The sequence below is a fragment of the Rhinolophus sinicus genome, linkage group LG12 (genome assembly GCF_036562045.2).
Source record: "Rhinolophus sinicus isolate RSC01 linkage group LG12, ASM3656204v1, whole genome shotgun sequence".
Taxonomy (NCBI): Eukaryota; Metazoa; Chordata; class Mammalia; order Chiroptera; family Rhinolophidae; genus Rhinolophus; species Rhinolophus sinicus.
In genome coordinates, this window is record NC_133761.1 from 59,599,079 (window position 1) to 59,622,164 (window position 23,086).

General features: G+C 36.9%; 1 protein-coding gene across 1 annotated transcript in view; it reads left to right on the forward strand.

The window, feature by feature from the left end:
* The window catches only part of GPATCH2 (G-patch domain containing 2), a 146,945-nt gene that overhangs the window by 115,448 nt on the left and 8,411 nt on the right, over window positions 1-23,086 (forward strand). The window contains exon 9 of the mRNA XM_019743007.2: window positions 17,378-17,466. Coding sequence (XP_019598566.1) covers window positions 17,378-17,466 — 89 coding nt within the window. The remainder of the gene's footprint in view (window positions 1-17,377; window positions 17,467-23,086) is intronic.

Genomic DNA, 23,086 nt, shown 5'->3' on the forward strand with positions numbered 1-23,086 from the left:
GTGCAGGGGACCTCTCTCTTTCCCAACTCTTAAGGGTATTGTATGTCTTACTGTACCAAGGGGTGACAACCTAGTAGGGTCCCCTTTCTACAAAGTTCTCTCAGGAAGTTCTACTTCGTCAGAAATGGACTTCGAGGTGTCCTATATTGTTTTTCAAGATGTCCTCTATTTCCTCCTCCTGAAAGGGCAGCGTTCCTTTGAATTTCCTACGGTGCTTCTCACTCCTCACACATCTCCTCCCATGTTTCAGTTACCAGCATCAGTGCTTCCTCATAGCATGCCATTCCATCACATCCAAATAGCTATTTAATGAAATTTTAATGTATTTATTTGTTCATACATTTATTGTAAACATAACTAACATTCTCATTCTTCTCAGGTATGCTACTTAATGGGTCCTGTAATCAAGCTTTTGACCGATTCTTAACATAGGTGTAATGTAAACTAATTTAAACAAACACTAATTCTTAATAGAGGTATAATTTAATCTAATTGATTCAAGGGGTTAGTCTAATACATCTTCCTTTTAGTCTGTTGCTTCATTTTCATTCCCTGTGGGAACCCTTTTCATAGAGTAGGTGTGTCAGATATAGAGTGGTGTGAAAATATTTATATATTTGTATGTATATTGTTACAGGAAGCGGAGTACAGCATTAGGAATAGACAGTGGAAATGTAATGGCTGTGTGCGATGTCAGAGGGATAGTGAATAAGGGGAGGGGGTTCACACAGTGTGAGGGATATAAATGATAAACGTCTAAGTTTTGCTTTGTCTTGTGCACCTGAAACTAATAAAATTAAAAAATAAATAAAAATAAAAAAATAAAAAATAAAATTTTCCTCATGACATTATCCTCATATACTGTATTCGTTTGATGTGTTCTCCTAAGATTTTGCATGACAGTGCTTGAAGTTGTAGGTTTCCTGTCTTCCATTCTTCCATGTTGCTTTTATCTTATTGACTGTTCCCATTTGGTACTTCTGTTTGGTTAATCTGTGGGATTTTATTTTCCAGTCATACTTCTATTTCTTCAGTGTTCGCTGTCCCTTTTCCTACTATGAAGTTTTGTCTTAGTTTTATTGTATATTGTCTCTCATCTAATATTGAATGAGTGTCTCAGAGTTTGTTCATGCCATTCTCTCATTTTTACATACCTTAAAACCTTTGAAAACAAATAAAAACTCAGGAAAACACAAAAATCTTTTCAATAAATAAATGGATGAAAGCATAGACAACTGTTATTTTTAAAAACTACCTATTATCTGTCACTGTCAATATTTAATTATTAACAGGCATGGTTTTTGAGTGATCATTGCATGCAATAGATTATTAGCCGAAGTGAAACACGTACACACAAACACACACACACACACTCAGCTAAACCTTAGGGCAATACCACTAAATGTGTTATAGAAATACTAGTGAATCCACATTTATTTCTTCAATCCATATCTTTCTCTTAAATTCCAGACTTGATAGCCAAGCCTTTTATTTTTTAATTTCAGTATTGAAATATAATGTTATACTTCTCAAAATTAGAAAGATCTTTCCATCTGCCGTCACCTCGTTTGACACTGAAATTAATTTCACATTGTTTGTCACGTCCTAACCTTTGCTTAGCACCACAAAGTTCAATACAGCCTTCCCAAATTGAAAGTCAGAGTCTAGTACTGGGTGATGTACCGCTCTTAACACATATTTATGTTTATGATTAGTCTTTGTTCTAAGAATTCATACAAAAAGACTGATAGTTTATCTCAACTTTATTCAGTGTTTTAGATCATGTCAGGGCCTTTTATATCTGGTATCTTTTTTTTTTTTTTTTTGGAAATTTGCCCCTTTTCCTTACATGATTTTTGTCATTTACTATTGTGAAGAACAAAGGCTGAATCATTTAGCAGCCTGATATACTATATGAAATAAAGTAAAAACATTTTTTATCAAGTAAAACATTATTATTAAATTCTACTTAATATTTTTAAATGTCTTTTAGAAACACGTGTTTGTTAATTCATTTCATTTAGTTCTCAGAAGCATTACATTTTTCATTTACTTAATGTCAAAAGATTTGGTAATCCCTGGATTTGTGTGCTACAATTTCTTATGTTATCAATTAATAGTGAGGAGGAAGAATGAACTTTTTTTTTGCTGCCATCATGTCTGATTAGTAGTAAAAAGAGTCTTCTAAAATGAAAAAATGACAATAGATTTAATCACAGAATCAAAACCCCATCACATTCTCTCTCTCTCTCTCTCTCTCTCTCTCTCTCTCTCTCTGTCTCTGTCTCTGTCTCTGTCTCTGTCTCTCTCTCTAACACACACGTCATCCTTCTATCAGGTCAGAAAGAACATTCCTATTTACATTAACACAGAGCACATTTGTTTTCACATGATGATACAGTTCATTGTATTTTATTGCAGATGCAACAAATAGAATCACGGCTGTTCCTTGATTTTCTAAAGATCTAAAGATGTTCAAGAATTCAGTTTGCTCAATTTTCCCCATAGTGTCATCTGTTATTTAGGAAGGAGACCTAATTTACAACAGATAGAAAACTATTTGTCATTTTTCAGGTTTGCCAAAAATAAATGAAACTATTAATTACTACATTTTTGAGCAGCTGTTAATAAATTGGGATAGAATAACTGTTCATTAGAGTACTGGTTAATGACATGGACAAATTTGTTTAGTGTTGCTTCTCACAGAAATATATCAACAAAATTAAATGTATCAAAAAAAGTAATTGATGCATTATTTTAATTATTTAAGATGAGAAGTTACCTATCCTCTGTTAACAAATTTAGGGTTTTAAAACAAATCTTCCTTTGTCATATTAAAACTAATGATTCAACGCCATATTTCAAAGCAAGTTATATCACTCAACATTTTATATTCAATGTATTTTATATTTATGTGTCCAAAATAATTGTTTTTAAATACTAATTTTAAAAATAAAGTTTCTAGTATTTTATCATATTTTTCTTTTCAAACCTAAAATTAGCATAAAATTTTAGAGTTCTAAAAAAACTTACCTAATCCTCCAGATAGAAAATGTCTTTTAGATTATTTTAATTCATTCATATGAATGCATGAAGGAATAAATAGAAAGTATTCATATATTTCCTTTAATTAGAATGTATACATTCCATATTTGTTTAATTTGAATACATTGAATTGCATATGTGTTCTAATTTCTAAAAAATTTTAATAGCTTCTCAGTATAAAGATACTTAGACTAGAATAATTGGAAACGTATCACATATACAACAGAAAATCGCTTCTAAGGGGTTTAATTAATCTCTTTTACTCTATATGACTAAATTATTGTATTTCAAAAAGGCACTATTCTCAAATTGCCAGCTCTCATACCTCCTGTCCTTTTGGCATCCTGAAATTCTAACCATCCTTTCCAAAATTGTAAACTAATGATTATAGAGCATAATTTTAAATTGTGACTATACTAAATAAAATTAGTTATTAGCCAATATAGAATTTTGAAGGGTTGCTTTCCATTTGATATCAATAACCCAGGCGGGAAAAAAAGGGATTTGCCATTTGGAAATACGTAACGTGTCCAGTATGTATCAACTAAAAAAGCAATCGAGTGGTCTCTGGTGGAACACTCAGTTCTATGCCCCGCCCCCCTTTCCTGAAACCTGGCAGGTGAACTTGATGTTTTCAAATGACTAAATGTGTGCACAGCCTGTCACCTCTAGAACAGCAGCTGAATTTGGCCACGGTCACTACTGATGGAAACTAGTTATCATGTGAAAGCTGTTCCAGTGACCTGTAGCTGGAATAAATTTGTTGTCTGAAGTCCATTTCCTTAAGGACAGGTGTCTGTTTCACAGTTGGCACTCTCCAAATTGGTCCTGTGATTAAATGGGCATGGCCGCAGAAGTAACCTTTCAGTCCCAGAGATGGTTCCCCTAGGAAAGGATAAAGGTCCGCCTACAGGGCCACAGCACAGCAGCTTGTGTGACTACTGCTACCTGCTTATAACTTCATTACTGGGACATTGAGGGCTCTGTTCATCCAATGTGTGTATGTGCTGGAATACCTCCCATAACAACAAGCATTCCTCATTTATTAGTGAAAGAGTCGCTGTAAAAATTAACATTTTAAATCAGCAATACAATAAACACAGCTGCTACTTGATAATTTGTACCTTACGGTTCCCAGAATAAACCCAGTAGATTCATCTGCCAAATCGAAAACATTTAATTTAAAAATACTATTTTATGTCTACAGAACAGATCACATCAACTCTTGAATTTTGAGGTATGTAACTGCTCATATTATAACAGGAATCATCCTGTAATCTAAAAAGCTAAATGGATATATGAGTGTAATTAGAATGCTTCAATGTTTTAACAATTTATAAAAAATATTAATCCTTTATCACTTGTGTTAGCGAATTTTCATTACCTTTCAAATATGAGATCATTTAAAAATAAATACAAAAATTGCAATAACATCCCATGCAGTTAAAATTATGTTTTTAAAAGAATAATTTTCTTTATATTCAGTATTTTTCCTCGCTCTTTCTCTTTAAAAATATTTTTTCATCATTCTGTAGTGACCTGTTTATATTCCAAGATATTATTGGAATTTACCTTTGTTTATTTCATAATTCTGATCAATTCCAACTCATGCCCAATTATATTACACTAAATTAACATAATTCAACAGATGTTGATATTTAAATGTTTTCTGGCATTCAAATCTTGGACAGCTGTCTTCGAGCTTGGGGAAAAGGCAAACATTTAGAGTTAAATGCTGAACATATGCTTAAATTACTAATTAGAAAGATAGGATAAAAACTATGCATTATCCTTCCTAAGGACAATAAACCTCAGATAGGGGTTTCTGTAATCTTTTTACATCAAGTTAGAGTCCAGGGGTCTATACAGCCTAGATGACATACACGTCACGGAAAACTTAAAACTAATTTCAGTTTTGATCATTCAAAAATTATGGTGAGTCTCTCACTAAGATTTGAAACACCTACAATGACTTGATACTAGCAGCCTGAAGAGTTGAAAAGATGCCTTTTCACTTGCAATGTCAGCAGTTTTTAACAATATTTTATCACGGAAAATTTCATAATATGGAGAAAAATATAAACTCAATGTGTCTGTCAACTGGCTTAGATAATTGTCAATATGTCGCCAACCTTGGTTTATCTGTATCCCTACCACTCCTTTCTCTAACCTCTAAGCCCATCAATCATATTATTTCAACTGAAATCTGTCAACATGTTTCTCTGAAACACAGTAGCCTCTTTAAGAAAAAGAAAAAGCCACAGTACTGTTATCACGTCTTTAAAAAACAATAATTCTTTAATATACATGAATGTGTGTGTGTGTAATTGATATCATTTCTCAATTATTTTAAAGTCTTTTATATATTGTTTGAATTGGAATTCAAGTGAAATTTGTTATAATTCATTGGTATGTAGCTCTTAAGTTCCCTTTGACTTATAAATTCCATGTCCCCCACCCCCACCCCCGCCTTTGTTTTTTCCCTGAAATTTTTTGGTTGAAGAAGTCAAGTTCTTAGTCCTATGAAGTTTCCTACACCTGAAGAATGTCGCTGATTTTATCCACATGCTGTCATTTACCATATTCCTCTGCCCCGTGGTTTCCTGTAATTGGTATTTAGATCTAGAGAACTGATTAGATCCCAGTTCAGTTTTGTTCATTTTGTTTTGTTTTGTTAAGACCCTTTCAGAAGTGGTCTTGTACACTTCCCCATTTTCACGTGTCTCTTTACGATATATTAGCCATAATGACCATATGATTGCTGTTTGATCATTTGGCATCTAGCTCCTGAAATTTGAAAAATGTAGGGACTCACATGTTTGGGGGAAGAAAAGCATTATATAAATGAGAAGAGGAAAGACTTTGTCTATATTTGAAATTAATTTTTGTAGGGCAGTTCTCCATAGTCATTTAAAGGCAATAGACCTTCCAAATACAGAGAGTAACAGTCCTGAATTAACCAAATTATAAAGGATGTTTGGTTCAAAGATCTCGATGGCAATGCTAATCCTGAAGACAAGCCAGTGCACTCCAGCTTTGTCCGTCTTTCAATTGAATTGAATTAGGAGAATCCTGAAGTTCTCTTCCGCCTGATTACTGAGCGTTTGTGTTCCTGCAGTCAGCACGAGTCTCCTGATGTCTTACCTCGCTATTATGGCATTTTTCACAGTCTAGTAAACATTTGCTAACAAGTCTGTAAAAGTTTTATAGACATAATGTTCATTCACCTGCCAAAAACTATCATGGAAAAGAAGGAACTAAAAGCATTCTTTTCATAAAGTTACATTTAGCAAAATGCAAAGTTATGGAGAAAGAGCTAAGGTGCGTGCCGAGACTTTAAAAGCCGGTTTACGTGCACAAGCTTTATTTTTCAGATGCTTATAACCTGAAGTCCAAGGTATGGACTAAGTTTTGTGGTTTTCTAGTTCTATAAGTAACCATTTATTTATTATAGAAATTGGAAACTTGTTAAAAAAATACTAATTATCATAAAAACCAGTGATGATAAGGACCCTGGCGTGCCTTGTTAAATTTCATTCCGTAACTTTTTAATAAGTGCTTGACATTGCCACGGTTTGTAAATGCTAAGGAGAAATTACTTAAAATACATAAATCAGATGTGGGCCCCACAGTCTTCAGTGTAGCTACAGTGTTAGTTCATGTACATATAGAGCTGTAGTTTAGGCAGAAAACATTGGGAGTGAGAAATTATTCCGGCAATGGTAGTGTATGAAGAAGGAGATAGTTCAACCAGATCATAGATTCCCAATTGGATTCCATCAATAAACAATAATTTAACCTAAATTCAAGTTAAGTTTCCATTCAATGGTAACGCTGCCTGACACATTCCTAAGTAAAAATAACTCCTTCCTTCTTTCAGAAGTTTTGGATATTCTGGCCCATGGTTAAAATACCCTGCCTTTACTTTACTACCTCTTCAGTATGGAGATAAAAGTGGCAACATTTTCCGTTGCTCTTTACTAGTAGCCGTCCTCAGCAAATGTCCATTACGGCATATAGAATTATGCCATTAGTCCCCGCTCCATAAGCAAAGTCATGAAAAATTACAGAAAATCAAAGCTGAGCTCAGTCTGTATCTGCCAAGTTAGTCACACAAGGATCTTATAAACTGTTGAATAAACCAAGCCCCTCGATTTCAAGAGCTACCTCGGGGCAGGGATCCACATTTGATTCCATCTCTCCACGAGAGCAGTAACTTTCTGACTACAGCTGCAGTAATATCCAGAGCCACGTCTACAGAGAATGAGGGAACTGGGCTTTTCCTACTGAATTCAACCATCAATTTAGTTAATAAACTGATTAATTCAGTCACGCAGGCAGCTTCATTCTTTGTTTTCTGGAGAATTTAAAATAATTGCGAATGGACATTGGTTGAATTTATTAAAACTTGATGGGATGCATGCAGAGGTGTCATCTCCCCCCACGCCTCCTTATGTCCCGGCTCTTGTCATCTTGAAGGGCTCACACAGCCCCAGATCTGGCTCATCAGCCTGTGCGTCAAGGCATTTATGCCTCTTCAGATGTGTTCTCTCACCTAAGGGCCTAGCCTGCCTTACGTGTGGGTTTGGAATTCTCTTTGAATATTGAGTTGAAATCATTTTCCCACATGATCAGTAGACTTTAACCCCTAGGAAATGAAACCCATATCTTTTTTATTTCTCAATCCTGTTTTATGGCATAGGGCATGGCATGCATTACATTTTCAGTAGACTTTTATTAAATGGAGTATAATAAACTAAGTTGAATGATGTAGTATGGAAGAGGGACAAGTGATTCTTTGGAGGCAAGCATTCCCTGGTTCAAATGCACTAACTTCATTTTCTGTTATGTGATTTTTGACAAGTAACAGTTTCCCTGGACCTCAGGTTCCTTAGACCTGTAAGGGGTTGTTGTAAAGATTAAACAAGAGAAAGTATACGGAAATGGTTAGCATAATACCACATACACTGTTGGCACTCAGTAAGCTTGGATGTTCCTGGTAATTCAGATGATAAATTCTAAGGCTTAAGAAACCAACATGTATTCTAAATAAATAATAATAATAATATATGGTATTCTCTGCTCTGCTCTTTTAACTCCATCATTCCCTAAAGCTGGTTAAAGCAAGAAACTCACCACGTCTGTTCCAAAATGCTATCTCAGAACAGACTTAAAGCTTGGTTTAGAGTCAGAAATATCAAATAGGAAGGAGACTGTAGTAAAAAGTCACATCAAGAAACATATTCAATTAATATGTACTGCACTGGATGAAGTAGGTGTGAAAATGAGTATTACATGGGCTTCACTGGAAAGAGTTAAGAATATTAGGAATATCCTATAATTTTATGAATGCATATTATGCATGGCAACCATACCATCCTAGCATTTTTCATAGTGTCGTTGTCAGAGAGGGAATGTGGGGTTATGTCTGAATCTATAGTCTCATTTGACGGTTCTTTTAGGTAAGGTGTCAGATGTTGTAAGGTCAACATCCCAATTTTTAAAATGTAGACACAAATCTTGCATTGAATGAAGATATCCAAAAGAATCATGTTTATTTTGAGTAATTCTTTAGCTCTCCTAAAAGTCAAGACTAGCTTTATTTTATCATTTTTAAGGAAATTAGAATAAGCTTACTATTTAATCTATACTAAATATCAATGATGTATGATTCAAAAAATGTACAGTGATAACTAGGAATCAAGTAAATTGCATCATTTTCAGTTTAGTAAGTGCCTACTGTTTCCTAGGTACTCTGGTGTGAAGAATTAAAGAATACTCCAAGATTCCTCAAATATCTTAGATTCTGCTTGGAGAGACAATATCCAAATTTGAACTCGGGCAAAATGAGTTTTCCTCAATTTTCCCAAAAAGTTGGTCTGCTATTACAGCCCTGTGGATTTATTACATCGTATAGTAATTTCCCATTCATGATTCATAGTCAACTTTTGTTCACTGTTAAATGAGTGGTTTTGAGTGAATTTAAACAATAGTCCACGAAAGTGGAAGCATTATCATTAAAAAAAAATGCATGATTGATTGCCAAATGAATAGCTTGTTACAGTTTTAGTTCAATAAACATTTATTGTGCTTCTCATATAGGATGGAAACAAACATAGGTTCTGCAGATTAGACATGATTCTGGGCCTCAAGTCGTTCCCAGGATTGATTTTAACTGACAATCTCCTCTAGTCTGAAAACAACTTGAGACCATGCTACATGGCAAGTGTAACAGCAGAGATAGGCACAGATTGATAGGAAATATCCAGAAAAAGCATTTGGAAGGGCAGTGAGGTTAGGAAAGTCTAAAGAAGACAGAGAACATTTAGATTGGAGTGCACTGAGAGAACTTTGAAGGGCAAGAGAACAGACTCTCTCAGAGGGGCAGAATTAGGAAACACAGAAAGGACGTTTTGTGAAGTAGGTACAATACATCGTGCAAGGCCTTGGTGACTAGGAGTTCCTTAAAAACACCTGAAGAAACTGGACGACTATGGGAAGCCTGGTGCCAGCACCACAGAAGCCAAGATGTAACAGCAGCTGTCTCGAATAGATTTTTTAGAAACCATAGTGAATACTTTGCTCCGTGCAAAGATGTCCTCACTCACACATACTCAGAACGTTCTAATATCTACCTGAATTGCATGACAAATCCCCACCACCTTGGGGTGACTGGTTAGCTCAGTTGGTTAGAGTGCAGTGCTCTTAACAACAAGGTCGCGGTTTGATCCCCACATGGGCCTGTGAGCTGCACCCTCCACAACTAGACTGAAACAACTATTGACTTGGAGCTCATGGGTCCTGGGAAAAGCACACTTAAAATAAATAAAAAGTTAAAAATAAAATCCCCACCGTCTTTCAGGTACCATTTGTTTAGAATAATGAAGAGGTGCAAAAAGAAGAAGCAGGTAAATGAGCTGTTTCGTCCTTGCTTATTAACACACACAGGGAATGACATCGATAGTCAGAACAGCAGACCCGTTGGGCTTTAGAGAAAGCTTGGAACACACCACATGGAAGAAGCAAGACAGCTCTGACGTAGGAAGGACCAAGTGGTGGTCACAAGAAAACTGGCAGTAGTGGTCAGATGTGAGAGTCAGCGGGTTTCAGACTTGCAGGACTCTCGTGGAGTTTTATTGTGGTTTTGAAATGACAGTGAGTACTTTATTCTTAGGTGCTATGACACATTTAAAGCAAGCAGAATCAAACACTAAAGAAAAAAATTAACTTTTCTCTTAACTACCAAAAAAGACCTACTTGATATTTAGAAACGAACCTAATTATATCCTTATTGTAGCATATTGACAGTGTTCAGATATAAGGACTCGATACTTTCTTGTGTTTATTTGGTGTGTGTTCAGTGACGCTCGATACTAGGCTCTCCTCTGGCTGGATTATACACCCAGGGCCTATCATTGGTTCCCCATAACTGTGCAATCCTGGCTACATCTTTTCACTTTTCCATGCCCTGGGCTGCTTATCTGTAACGTGCGGAGGATAATATTAGTAAGATTAATAGCTAACGGTTATCGATTGCTTCCTGTGTGCAGGCACCGTGCCAAATGTTTTACACAAGTGATTTCTCAATAAAGTCTTCAGAAACACCTTTGAGATAAGTACTAGTCTTATCACAGTTCTTGAAGAGAAAGACATTGAAGCAAAGCGTGTAAGCAACATGTCAAAGACTGGTGAAACTCAAACATTCACAACTATGGCGACACGTGGGCTTCCTCAGAGAACTAGGTGGGAAAGCGGAAATGGTGGTGTCACAGGGAGCAGGCTGTGACCCCCGACTACTCCCAAATGCCAATCAGCCCAACAGGACCTATCGTTGGAACTAACGCCACAGCTCCTGTGGAGTCTGATTGTGCCTTTGATAACGAAATCCCTCCAGCTGCCCTAACTACTTACATTTATTCACTCCATTGCTTGCTGTTTTCTAATTTGTCTAGTAACAATTCGTATCTTTTCTGTTGCTGTTGTTGCATGCTCATTGTAAAAACAAAGTCCAATAACAATGAGAGGCATACAGAAGAAAACTTCCAGAAAATGCCATCACACAGAGATAATCATCATTAGTATTTCATTGCACGATTTTCCATATCTTTCAGCAAACACCTATGCGTATTCATTGACTTGGAAATATTAGTTTAGTGTACCATGAAGAAAAGTAAACACGCAGGATAAGGAGATGGGGAATGAAGGAGGTTGCATACGATAAGTGTAGATATTTTGACAAGACCTTTTTTGTTTGAAGCTTACATTATTACATTCTATTGTTTGCGATACTGTTAATTAGCCAAGGTGGCCTATGGGTGTGGAACATTTAAAAGCTTCCATAGAAATTTTGAGATAGATATTTTCTGATTTAGACTGTGAGTACTTTGGTATAAATCCACGGTGTCTATTACTTGTGTAACCAGAGCTCTCTGTGAATGTTTCAGAAGCAGGTAAGAACCGTGGACCCCTTGCTAAAAAAGTATGCATATGCACATTTTGCACAAGAGCTTATGAGTTTCCTGGATATGGCTCCCACCATGTCCACCATCTCTCCCCCTTGCTCACTGCGGTTCAGCCACATGGCTGCGGCTCTGAGAAGCGGAAGAGTTCTGGCTGTGAAACTCGGCCGCAGCCCCCAGAAGCCGCCTGACACACACCAGCCCCCTAGCCGCCTCCCCTCACACGCTGAGCCCTGGGAGCTGCAGGAGGAAAGTGTTTGTCTATGTGCACACAACCTGCACACATTTTGTCTTAAGTCCTGAACGTTAGAATATGCTGTTTCCTATTACGTAGTATTCTAAAACCTTAGAGTCTTGCTGGGAACTACATTTTAAGAGTTCCTAGGTTCCTAGATTGACAATGTCATTATTTAAAAGAACAAAGATTTGGCTTGTGGCTATATAAAATGCTTTCTTGAAAAGTAAAAATGATGAGTGTTACAAAACTTGTATACATTTTGCTATTTTTGCATCGGCTTCCTCTAATTTCTACAAACGTTCCTAATATTATCGTAAGTAGAAAATACGATAAGAAGAATAATATGGAAGTGAAATGGCTCATTGTAACCCAATAAAATGTTATGTGATTAAGCAAAAAGAAGCAGTAAACATTAGTTCTGGCAGCAGCTGCCAGTCTGGACTCGAACCCTTGGACAAGGTGGAAGAGGCACTGGCGGGACAGGCCCATCGGACGCTGTGAGGAACTGCACACTAGCGGGGGGTCACTGTGTCCGAGGGGCAGAGCCTCAGACAAGTAATCCGAGGTCCATGGACAGAGTAGAGCATGTCCCAGCAGGTGGGCAGTGAACAGTGATGGAACCAGGAGCAGCTAAGAGCTGGACAGGGCTCAGCCACCTGCGTTTGAGAACCTCAGGAACCTGGGTACATCTCAGGGCCAGACTTTAACCTCTGGGGAGGTCCAGGCAGTGACCTAAATCCAAAAGAACTAGATACCAGATTTCTGACGGGATGGGATCGGTCCAGAAGAAAGGACCCCATCCCTGAATGGAAGTACTGAGCTCAGTGCACCGATTGGAAAGGTAAATGACCCCTTGCTAAAGTCAGGATGGTTCCAAAGAGAGAGGGTGTGCGCTGGAGGCAGAATGTGAAGTCAGATGACCAACACCACAGAGAAAGAAGGCTCCAGGACCAAGAACTAGTCAGGGTGTGTGTGGCCAACACCACCAAGCGCCAAGGGTTCTTCATGCACAAGAAAGGGCTGTGAATACCATAAAAAACAAGAATTGGCCGTGACTCTAGTCGTTCAGCAATATTTATGCTTCAGGGTACTTGATACCTCGTGCATTTTGATGCAAGAGGAAAAGAGCTAGATAGTGATGTTTACTTGTTCAGTGTAATACACTGAGACATATTACACCCAGTACATGGGCGGAGAGGGTCACTGGGGTCTGGAAGAGGAAGTGCTTTGCTTTCCAGCCCCTGTCCTCTCTCTGCCACCCGATTGTTCCTCTGGTGACACCACAGACCCGCCTCATTTCTGTGCAGCTGATGCCCTGTCCAGGCGGATATTTTTCTAACTGACAGTGAGCGTTCTTGCCAAATGCTGGAGCCCACAGTCACATCTGTTTGTCTCCGCTCTGCAGCTTGTCTGAGGGTGCTTGGGAACACATTTTATCCAGGGGGCAGCTTTCACGAGGCCTACTTCTCTGAAAAGCCTCTATTTGTAAATCCACAGGAAGAAGAGACCGGTCCCTATTGTGTTCCCTCTAATATTATTGTGTTTGACACTGCCTGCTTCAGCCCATGTCAGCCCATGTCAAAAGCCAGGCTTTCAGGCAAGGTGGTTCTCACGGGGGTTTTTTTCTTTCTGTTTTTTGCTTTTGAGGTTTTTTTGTTCGTTTCTTTTTTTACTTTTTCCCTCCAGATAAAATGCCCAGTTTCCTACCACCACACCATCTAAAAGGATGATGGGATAAACCAGTGAAGTCTGTTTGGGAAGCAAACAAACTCAATTCAGACTTCTTTCTGAACTCTGCTTTTCTAATATCTACTAGGAAAATTTTCAGAGTTAATACATGGGAAGCTATGTTTCCAATCTTAACTGACAGTGCTAATTAATAATGAAACAGCATGACTTCTTTATCCTTTTCACTTAAAGATATGTGTGTGTTTACCCCTAATATTAAACATGTCATTAGTTACCAGGTTATGGTTTGTCTCCCCTCTTCTCTACTGCAAGCAAATACTCTCACTGAAACAAACATGCTGATGGGGCTCATTGGCAAGTCCCACACGGTGCCTTACAAAAGGATCGTAGCATTATTATTTAATATCTTTGGGTCTGTTCATAGGACAACATATTGTTATTCTTCAAAAACACCACAGCAAAAAACGAACAAAAATTGCCGACTCTCACCTTGAGCAATAATCCAAGTGTTAGGCTTTGCAAAGACAAACGACTCATTTAGACTGAAGCCAGTGGGGCTGCCTTTGAGACTTTCATTGATTTTAAATTAAAAAACAATGGCTGTGTTTTACATGAAGAGTGACAACTGAATAACAGAGTGGACCGTACTTGGTGTTATGCGTAACAGCTCCATTGCACCTGTCTGAGGGGAAAACGGGGGGAGGACAAACCTAAATGGAGTAATCTCACTGACCAATAATCCAGATCTCGCAATGTGCTGTATAGCAGGTAGTCAATTCTTGACGGAATTACTGAAATACAGCGAGCTGTTTTTCTCATGGATCAGGTCTCCGAGTTCAATGTATGGACTTAATTAACTTTAACTTTATTCTCCTTGAGCGTTTGGCTATTTTTCTTTATGTAGCTTTGTTGGGGGTGGGGGAGAGGAGTTGAATGAAAATGTTATATTCTATTGGTTCTGTAAAGATGCCCAAAAGGGAAGGGTGGGTCCACATGTGTGTGCGTGTGTTAACATTTTATTTTCCTTAGCTTGCTTTCTTGTAAGAATGCAGTTTAAAATACCTATAACATACAAAATATGTGTCAATAGACGGTTTATGTTATTGACAGGCTTCTGATCAACAGTAGGCTATTGGTAGTACTGGGATTTTCTACAGCGTGGAGGTCAGCTCCCTAACCCTCTCTCAACTCTCTCGTTTTTCAAAGATCAACTACAGCCCTTCTGTAAACACTGCTCTCCAAACCTCCTGAACTATTCACAATTCTCTGAACAGAACAAACTCTATCATTTAGAAATACTTCCAGCAATGAGTATAGAAAACCCAACCAGCAGTGGCTTAATCTGTAAGAATATTTATTCTGTGTTAACAAGAGGGTCAGAAGCAGATAGTCCATGGGTTGGTTTGCACAGGTCAAAAAGGGGCACGCTTCAGAATTCAGACTCCCCCTTCACTCCCGTTTTCTGAATGCTGCCTTCCCCTTCTTAACTGTTCCCAATGTCTGAGCCTGTCGGGGATATATGCTGTGCTCTGCAGAAGGCAAATTTTATTCCAGTCTTTTGCTAGGGGGAAGGTTTCAAGAGGGATCAGAGCTGTTAAAGGATAATTTTGTAACAAAAAGGTAAATTTGTGACTCTTTTACAGATGTAAAATGAACGTATGTTTGAGGTTTTATTTAACGCGTTAATTAATGAGGCAACCAGGCAGATTTTATCATCGGTCCAAAGGAGAAGTCAAAGAAACACAGGAGTAAGGAGTATTGAATTGAATGTGCAAATGGGTGCAAAATTCGCTTTTCCACAGGAGATGTGCTTGTCCTCCTTCCTCAGAACAGACCTCACTTGCATTTCTACAGATGAGAATTATTTCCCATTGCTTGCTGTTAGCTATAACTTAGCATTGTGGAAAAGCTCCCATGGAATCAGGAGTAGATGACTGGGAGAGTATATTCTAAAAGCACAGTTTTCCACGGAAGCACAAACTTTTTTCCCCAAAAAAGGAAAAAGGAAAAAGGTACAGTCAATGCAACATGTTAAGAATTGTTATAAAAGACTAAACAATAAACTCTCTAGTAATAGTAAAGTTGGCCGTGCCTGCCACTGCCACCACTGTCCCCAGTCACTTTGTGCCCTTAGGACTTTAGCTCCTGCTCAACTTAAGCTCTTCCAGGAGCAGGACTTGAGCATTTCATTTCCTGTGTATCTTCCGCCCCCTCTTTTTCTACTCTCCACATTTTCACCACCACTGTGGGGTCTTGTGCTACGTACGTCAGTAGTAGATATTAATGAGTGCTTGCTGAATATGTGAATTCATTAATTTTGTATAGAAAGGATGTGTCTGTTCTGATACTATTTTAATTTTTTTTTAAATTTCTGCGTAGTTCTAAAAATAGATGTGATCATAACCATTCCTTTTGCCTTGGGACTGTGAGAGCCAAGACTATGCCATAGAATCCGATAAGAATGTTACAGTTATGCATGTTAATGAATATTTTGACATATTATATGTGATATATACATATATCACACGTAATATTATACATATTATATAATATATATATTTCTGCAAAGTTAGTCACTAACTGCACTAATTTTTAAAAAGTATTTAAATAATTATAAATATTTATTCTGTAAGAGGGAAACAGTATGCACTCAATACAAAAAGAAGAGACAACTAGACAAATACCCATTTGCTCTTAGCTACATTGATAGGTTTTCATAGGTACATTCCCTAGGTGTATTTCTTTGGTTGTGTACACCCCTTGGATTAGCCTGATCATGACCTGTACTTTACTTTCTGCCTTCTAGCTAGAACTTATAGTTAAAGTAATATTGTTCCACAGCTCCAGTTTTTCATAATTTTTAAACACCTGAATGCACGTGTCTAAACATATATTTGGGATCTTGCCTGAATTATTTTTTTTTTTCCTTTTAAATACTTCTCTGATAATCTGGTTGTTTTCCAATGGAGCCCTAGAAAACTTCAGGGTACTATTGGATACCTCTCTGAATCACTGAAAGAACATGTGCTCTAATAAACCTGCTTCATGTGTTTCTGCTTCTTGATCACCAGACACTATCCTGCCCTCATATCTGGGATTATAACCCAGGAAATGAACACAGAATCCTCCTCCAACTTGAAAACTCTGAAGACTTTTAAATCCTTGCCAGCTTTGTATTAGTTTGTCTTGATTTCCGATGGACCGTTTCTAATTTTTCCAAAAACCTCTGATGTAGGAGTCCATGATGAAACAGAACAATCTAATTCTAACTAGTTCTAAGAATAGCAGGTCTACTTCTTCATTCTTATATGTGACGTCTTCACAAATATAATCATCCAGTGTCGTGTTAGCCTTTGTAGTAGCAGCCGACCAGCATTAATGCATTCAGGGTCTGTTTCCTCACCTGATAAATAATTAACTGAAGGATTCTAATCATATGAATTATCAGGGGGAGCATCACTGTTTCCTTCTATTTAAAATGTTTTAGGAGAATTCACTGCCGCTTCATATCCTCAAAGAAATTGATCACACTCTTCCTGTAACGAATGCTGTCCTGACAGTAAAGCATTAGTAACCAATTGATAACCTAGCAACAATATTGTGATCGCTTTAGCTAATTAATCTTCGCTATTTTCCTGTCAGAAGCAACAGTGCTTGATTTTATGTTGAGCCAGAAAGATTGCCAGTTTTGAAAATTAAAAAGCATTCCTTTTATATTATTCATTCCAGTAACAATTTATGATGGCGCATTTAGCTGCTGAACGCTTGTCAACAAACGTAATTATGTTTCGATATAAATAAGATTGGTGGTTTTACTATGCTGCTCCATCTTTGTGGAGAATGTTTTGATTTAGGTTCAGATTATACAAGCTGTGTATTTATGTGTCATGTTTTTCCCCTCCTTTGTTAATAGTTTTTTTTTTTTTCCCCCGATAATTACTTATAGGCAAACAAGCATGCATTTGGGATCCTTATGCACAGGAGATATCAAACGGAGGAGGAAAGCTGCACCTTTGCCTGGACCTACTACAACAGGTAAAAGAAAAAGTGCTCGGGGCAGAGCGCAAATCCAAAGTTCGTAAAGCATCAGAGATAAAATACAGATCATTTTTAATCATGTGCACTGAAGAAGAGGCACAGTTGCAAGCAATTATTAAACCATTTGCATCTAGTGTCGAGATGGAGTACATGTTCCTTCTGAAGATTGTTCAGGCAGCCAATCCATAAAATACTTGCTGCACACCTGCCCCAATGCACGACTTTGTATGAGGCATTAAAGGATGCAGAAACTTCAAAGGTTGTGTCTTTGGCCTCAAGAAATTACAGACTTGTTGGGAAAACAAGGCATTAATAGATGCAACGGCAAATAACCCCAGAAGGGATTAATAGTAATAAATTTGAAAGTTCGGGGATTGCCCTCAAAACTCAAGCCCTATGTTGTGGATGTTTCCATCTGGCCCTGAATGGGACAGTCTGGTTTCTCGTCCCAGCTCTGCTCTGCAGCAGTCTTAGATTCGTCTTTCCTTATGTAGGCAACGGTAGCTTTAGAATTAAAAAAAACAAAACAAAAAAAAAAAACTCTCAGCATTTCACCTCAAAAACCATGTCATTCAAAGAACATGTCATTCTAATGAGTGTGGAATAAGGAAAACCACCAGTGCTGACAGAGAGAACTCACTGGACCAGAGGGGACAGGAAACCTTCCTAGAAAGGCAAAGACTCAAGCTTGGTTGTTGTGAAGGAGGTGAGAAAGATTCGTGCACATCACAAAATCTCCTGCAAGAGCAATAGTAAGCGAGGCTGAGAGAAAAGCCGTGATGGGAGGAAGCAACTGGTGTTAACATGTAGATGCCCACATTGGAATAAACAACAGTTAACCATAACAGCTATGTGATGTAGCAAACTGACTAGAAAAAGTGTGTTCAGTGCAGGTACTCGGTCAGTCACAAAGAATAAGAGCCTTGGTCTCTTGCCTGGGGTCCTTAACCATTCAGATTTATCAACTTTCTCTTACCTTCATTTGGTAAACCTTTTGTAGGAAAAGTTATTTTTTCCATGATTAATTATAGAATAGAATATGAAAATAAGATTCACGTCAGCATGAGAGTAAGCAGTGAGAAGGTGGAAATATATATGTATATATATCTTGACATGGTGATTTTTCAAAGGAGATGAAAAATGTGAAGCTTACATTCTGCATTTAGGGAACCTATCCCTTAGTTCAGCGCGAAAAAGTTGAAGAATAATTTAAAATTGGAGCACGCGTAATGCAGTTTTTGCACCCATATAAAGGGCTGCATTATAAAATTAGGCATGTGGTTATAGTATCTGCTCCTCATCTTCTAGCTCTATTAAATTTTCAGAAATGGGAAGTTGGGAACACCTGTGTGTAGAATGTGTTTGTATTTACGCAAAAAAAAAAATACTTTACCACTCATTGGGTACCTACTATGTACAAGAAATTTTATTATTTCATTTTATCTTCGCAACAACTTTATGTAAAGTTGTCATTACTTTATACCATAAAATTAAAATTCAGAGAAGTGTCAGGATCTTCTTAGCTACCTAAGAAGACATGATTATTGAATGGCAAAGGGAGGCTTCCAACCTATACCTGCATGACCCCTAAACACATGCTGTTTCCATGACAACATATTCACGGCCTTTTTGTAAGAATATATGTGGAAAGACTGTCTCATTGCATATGTTTCCATGAACCCACTATTGTATGTCTTAAGTTTCATAGAAGAGTCATCTAAATATTTCTATGCAGAGATGCAAAATATGCATTAGAATACTTCTAATATAGCTCTTTATACAGGAACATATAGCCACTTTTAGATTAAATCCATGTCATAAGTTCCTCAAATCTTTCCTAAGGCAGGTGTAGGATTCTTTAATATCCCCACTCCAGTTGAATGGTCCCCTGAATTCACTTATCTTTCAATGATTCGAGCATTAGTGGCAGAAATAGTCCAAGAACAATCTTAGGAATGTGACAAAATCACCTTAGTGCCCGCATAAGGAAGAGAGAATATCAGGGTCAAGTCCAAACACTCTGAACATATGTGAGGTGAGAAGGAAAATGCATAATGGTTGAGGATGCTGCTATAATTATTTCTACAAGGTGATTTTGACATTACAACTCAACAGCATCAGAAGAAATCATTTATATGGAATATGGGGATAAACATTAAATTTTAGCCTAAAACGTTCCTAGCCTTCCACTAGAATATTCCAGATGTTATATATCTCAAAACTTGTGATTCTCATAAGATTCGGGATTTTTATTATATTACCAGATTTTTTTTACTTAATAAAATTCATAGAAATTTAATGCAATTGTGTAATGACTCAAAATGTAGTGGAGTAGGAGAATTACGTTGCTCATTTTCAGTACAGTTTTAAAATCCATGCATAACTGTTACTCTCAGAGAGGAAGAGAATGAGGTTATTTAAAAGTCCTGAGTTTTAAAAAGAATACCTTGTAATAGTTTAAGGTGAAGATTATTATGCGAATCCAAGTAAGAAATGCGTTTGCATAAGTACATTTGATAATGAGGTTACGAATCCTAGATCATCTTGTCTCTGAAAATTATAATTTTTAAATTCGGGAATATAATAAGTCACATAATAAAACGTCAGTTATATTTGTAAGCTTCCAAAGTTGAGTTACCACATAGAATTAGAGGGATTTATTTTTTATTTTTTTGCCATTTTATAGTCCCTTGCAGACCTCCCAAAAAACACATTGAACTGACATATACTGTCACAATTCCTTCTGCCTGTAGTCAACATTCAACCTACGCTGGAAAAAGGCAGATGAAGATAACTATCATTTAAAATAGGGAATAAGGGTTAAAAGGCTGACAGCTTGACTGTTGTTTAATAATCTCCTCTAATTTATATGTGAAATGTTATGCTGTCAAACAGCCGGTTTAGAAAACATTTACCAAAAAATTGTCAGAAAGTTAGAATTAGGCACTTTAATTTTATAATCCCAAACTGGGTTTATACAACAATTTAAGACCCTAAAGATAAAGTTATATATTGTATTATGAGTAATATTTTTGGAAAAGATTTAAAGTCCCCTCTAAAATGAATAACCCCACATCTGATCATCTTTACCTGCTAGTGTATTGAAAATTTTACTCACCCCATTTTAGTACTTTCATTGAAGCATAATTTCAGTTACTTTATAAGGCTGTGGACCAGCCAGCAGTGTTATCGGTTAAACATTTATTAATGGTGACAGGAACACCAAATTTATTTCAGTGCTTTGGCTTATTTACTGCTCTTTCACCTTTGTATTTTGTATTGACAAAGTAAAATGAATATTGATAAGGTGAGCTATTGATTTTTTAAATGTATGGCTTGTTCTCTGCCTCACCAAAGTCACAGACCAAAAGATAGTGGATGTCTCAGTAGCAAAGGATGTAGATTCACTATTATAAAATTGAGAACTGTTGAAGCAAGAAGGTTTGCCAGCAGAATGCATTTTATAGTTTGAAAAATGTCATCTGTAAAGGTGAAGAAAAGCAGTGAACAAAATAGGAGGAATATTATTAACACATTTTGAAAAGGCAGTCAGCAGTGTTGGTTATGGGCTGTGTTTTGGGGAGACGTCAGCTTACTGAGGATTTGATCATAAAAAAGATTTAAATATGTTTATTGAGAGATTGTGGCTGCCACATTTTTTAAAAAAATGTTTTGTCCACTCTATGTTACTAAATTCATTGTTTCCCACAATTAGTATTTGCTGTTATTGTTTTTGTTTTTTATTGAAAAAATATCATGGGGAAAATATTCATCATAGGAGTCAATCTTTTTTTCTATACATTTTAAATTATGCAAAGAGATGCCTGTTGAACTTTAAGATCTCGGTATAGATATTGCTCTAAGGGGTTTTCATGGATATACAAGTTCTTGGCAAGAGGTTGCATTACAGCTTTAGTGACTTTTCAACTTTTCCCCTGCAATTGTAGTGATATTTCAATAATAAAATAACCTTTCTGGCCATTTAAGGCAATAAAGGAAGATTATAAATTATAATATTGGGTGAAGATTTTTTAAAGCTATGCTTTTCATTAAAAGTCATGCTGAACATAATCAGGAAAGGTTTTGTGTCACCAACTCCTTTTCAAGGTGCTATATGTCTTCAAGTCGTCCAAATCTATCTTACCAATAATTATATTTTTATTTTCTTTTCTCACTGGATCTACGACTATTGTAGATTATTCTTTTATTTCTTCCAGGATTTTAAAATAGGCAGATTTTTGAGGGGGATTGTTATTACTAATTTGGAAACCAAACTATCTCGGAACATATAGCAAAAGCCTAGAAAATAGATAACCCTGCTTCTCTTGATGCATGGACCACCAAACTTCCTTGCAGTTGCGTGCTTTAGTAGAGACTTAAACAGCAATCCATTACCATTTGGTACAAGAAATACCTAAGGAGAGGGTAAGCACACATATTACGTAGAAAATAGTTGCTGTTCCTGCCAATATGAAAGACTCAATAATGAGAAAAATCCTCAAACTACAGAATACCTGGACATGCTGAATAAAATGGAAAGCCATCTTTTTAGATGCACAGCTGAGACTGCAGGAAAGAAAGATAAATGCTCATGACCAAAAATGGTCCTAAGCAGCCCCCAAACCCATGTCCAGTTTTGTCAGTCGCACAAACCGTGAGGCATGTTGGTTACTGTGGGAAGGGAGCCAAGCCAGGGAGCTGACCTTATCAAGCCAGACCCTCTGGGAAGCTTAATTCTCAGGAAAGAGCAGATTAAAAACAAAACTCACCCACACGCACAGGAAAGCAAAGGACCTCGTTGCCACCTGGGCTCCAAAGAGAACATGGAAGATTTGTAGCCAAGAGCCTACCCTCACATGAGTTTCTAGTTGAAAACCCCACCAAGCCAAAGTATTTTCACAAAAGCTGGTCTGTGAAGCAAATGCACAAGCGCTCTAGAGGTTCATGTCGTCAACCCCAAGCCTCAAGAAGAACCATAAATGAAACCCTACTGAAGATGATCTCATAGAACAAGACTAAAAGAGTTATTAAAACAGATGCAAAAATGGAAAGGGATTATTGGCAAAGAAAGAGACAAATGTAGTAGTAAAGAACCAAGTAGAAATTTGAGATTATTTTATTTATTAAGAAAAAAATTGAAAATTACAAACTTACTGGATGAGTTAAACAGAAGATTAAAGACAGCTGGAAAAAAAACAAACTGAATTTTAAGGACAATCTCAAGAAACGACCTAAAAGAAGCACAGAGGGATAAAAATATGGAAAATATAAAAGAATGGCTGGAGGACTTGAAGGAGAATGAAGTTAGACATCTGTCTAATACAACTTCCAGAAAGAGTAGAAAGAATAGGGAGGTATAATATTTTGGAGAATATTGACAGAATTCAATAATAATGGCAGAACTTTTACAACTGAAAAGAAATGTGAACTTTCATATTGAAAAAATACAAGTTTTAATCAGGAAATAGTAAATATAAAAAATAAAGTCATACTTAGATATATTGTAATAAAACTTTAGAACACCAAAGACAAACAGAAGAATGCAAGAACACCCACGAAGGAAAGATATAACCTTTAGAGGAATGAAATTACACTGTTAGCAACCTTAAAAACAGGA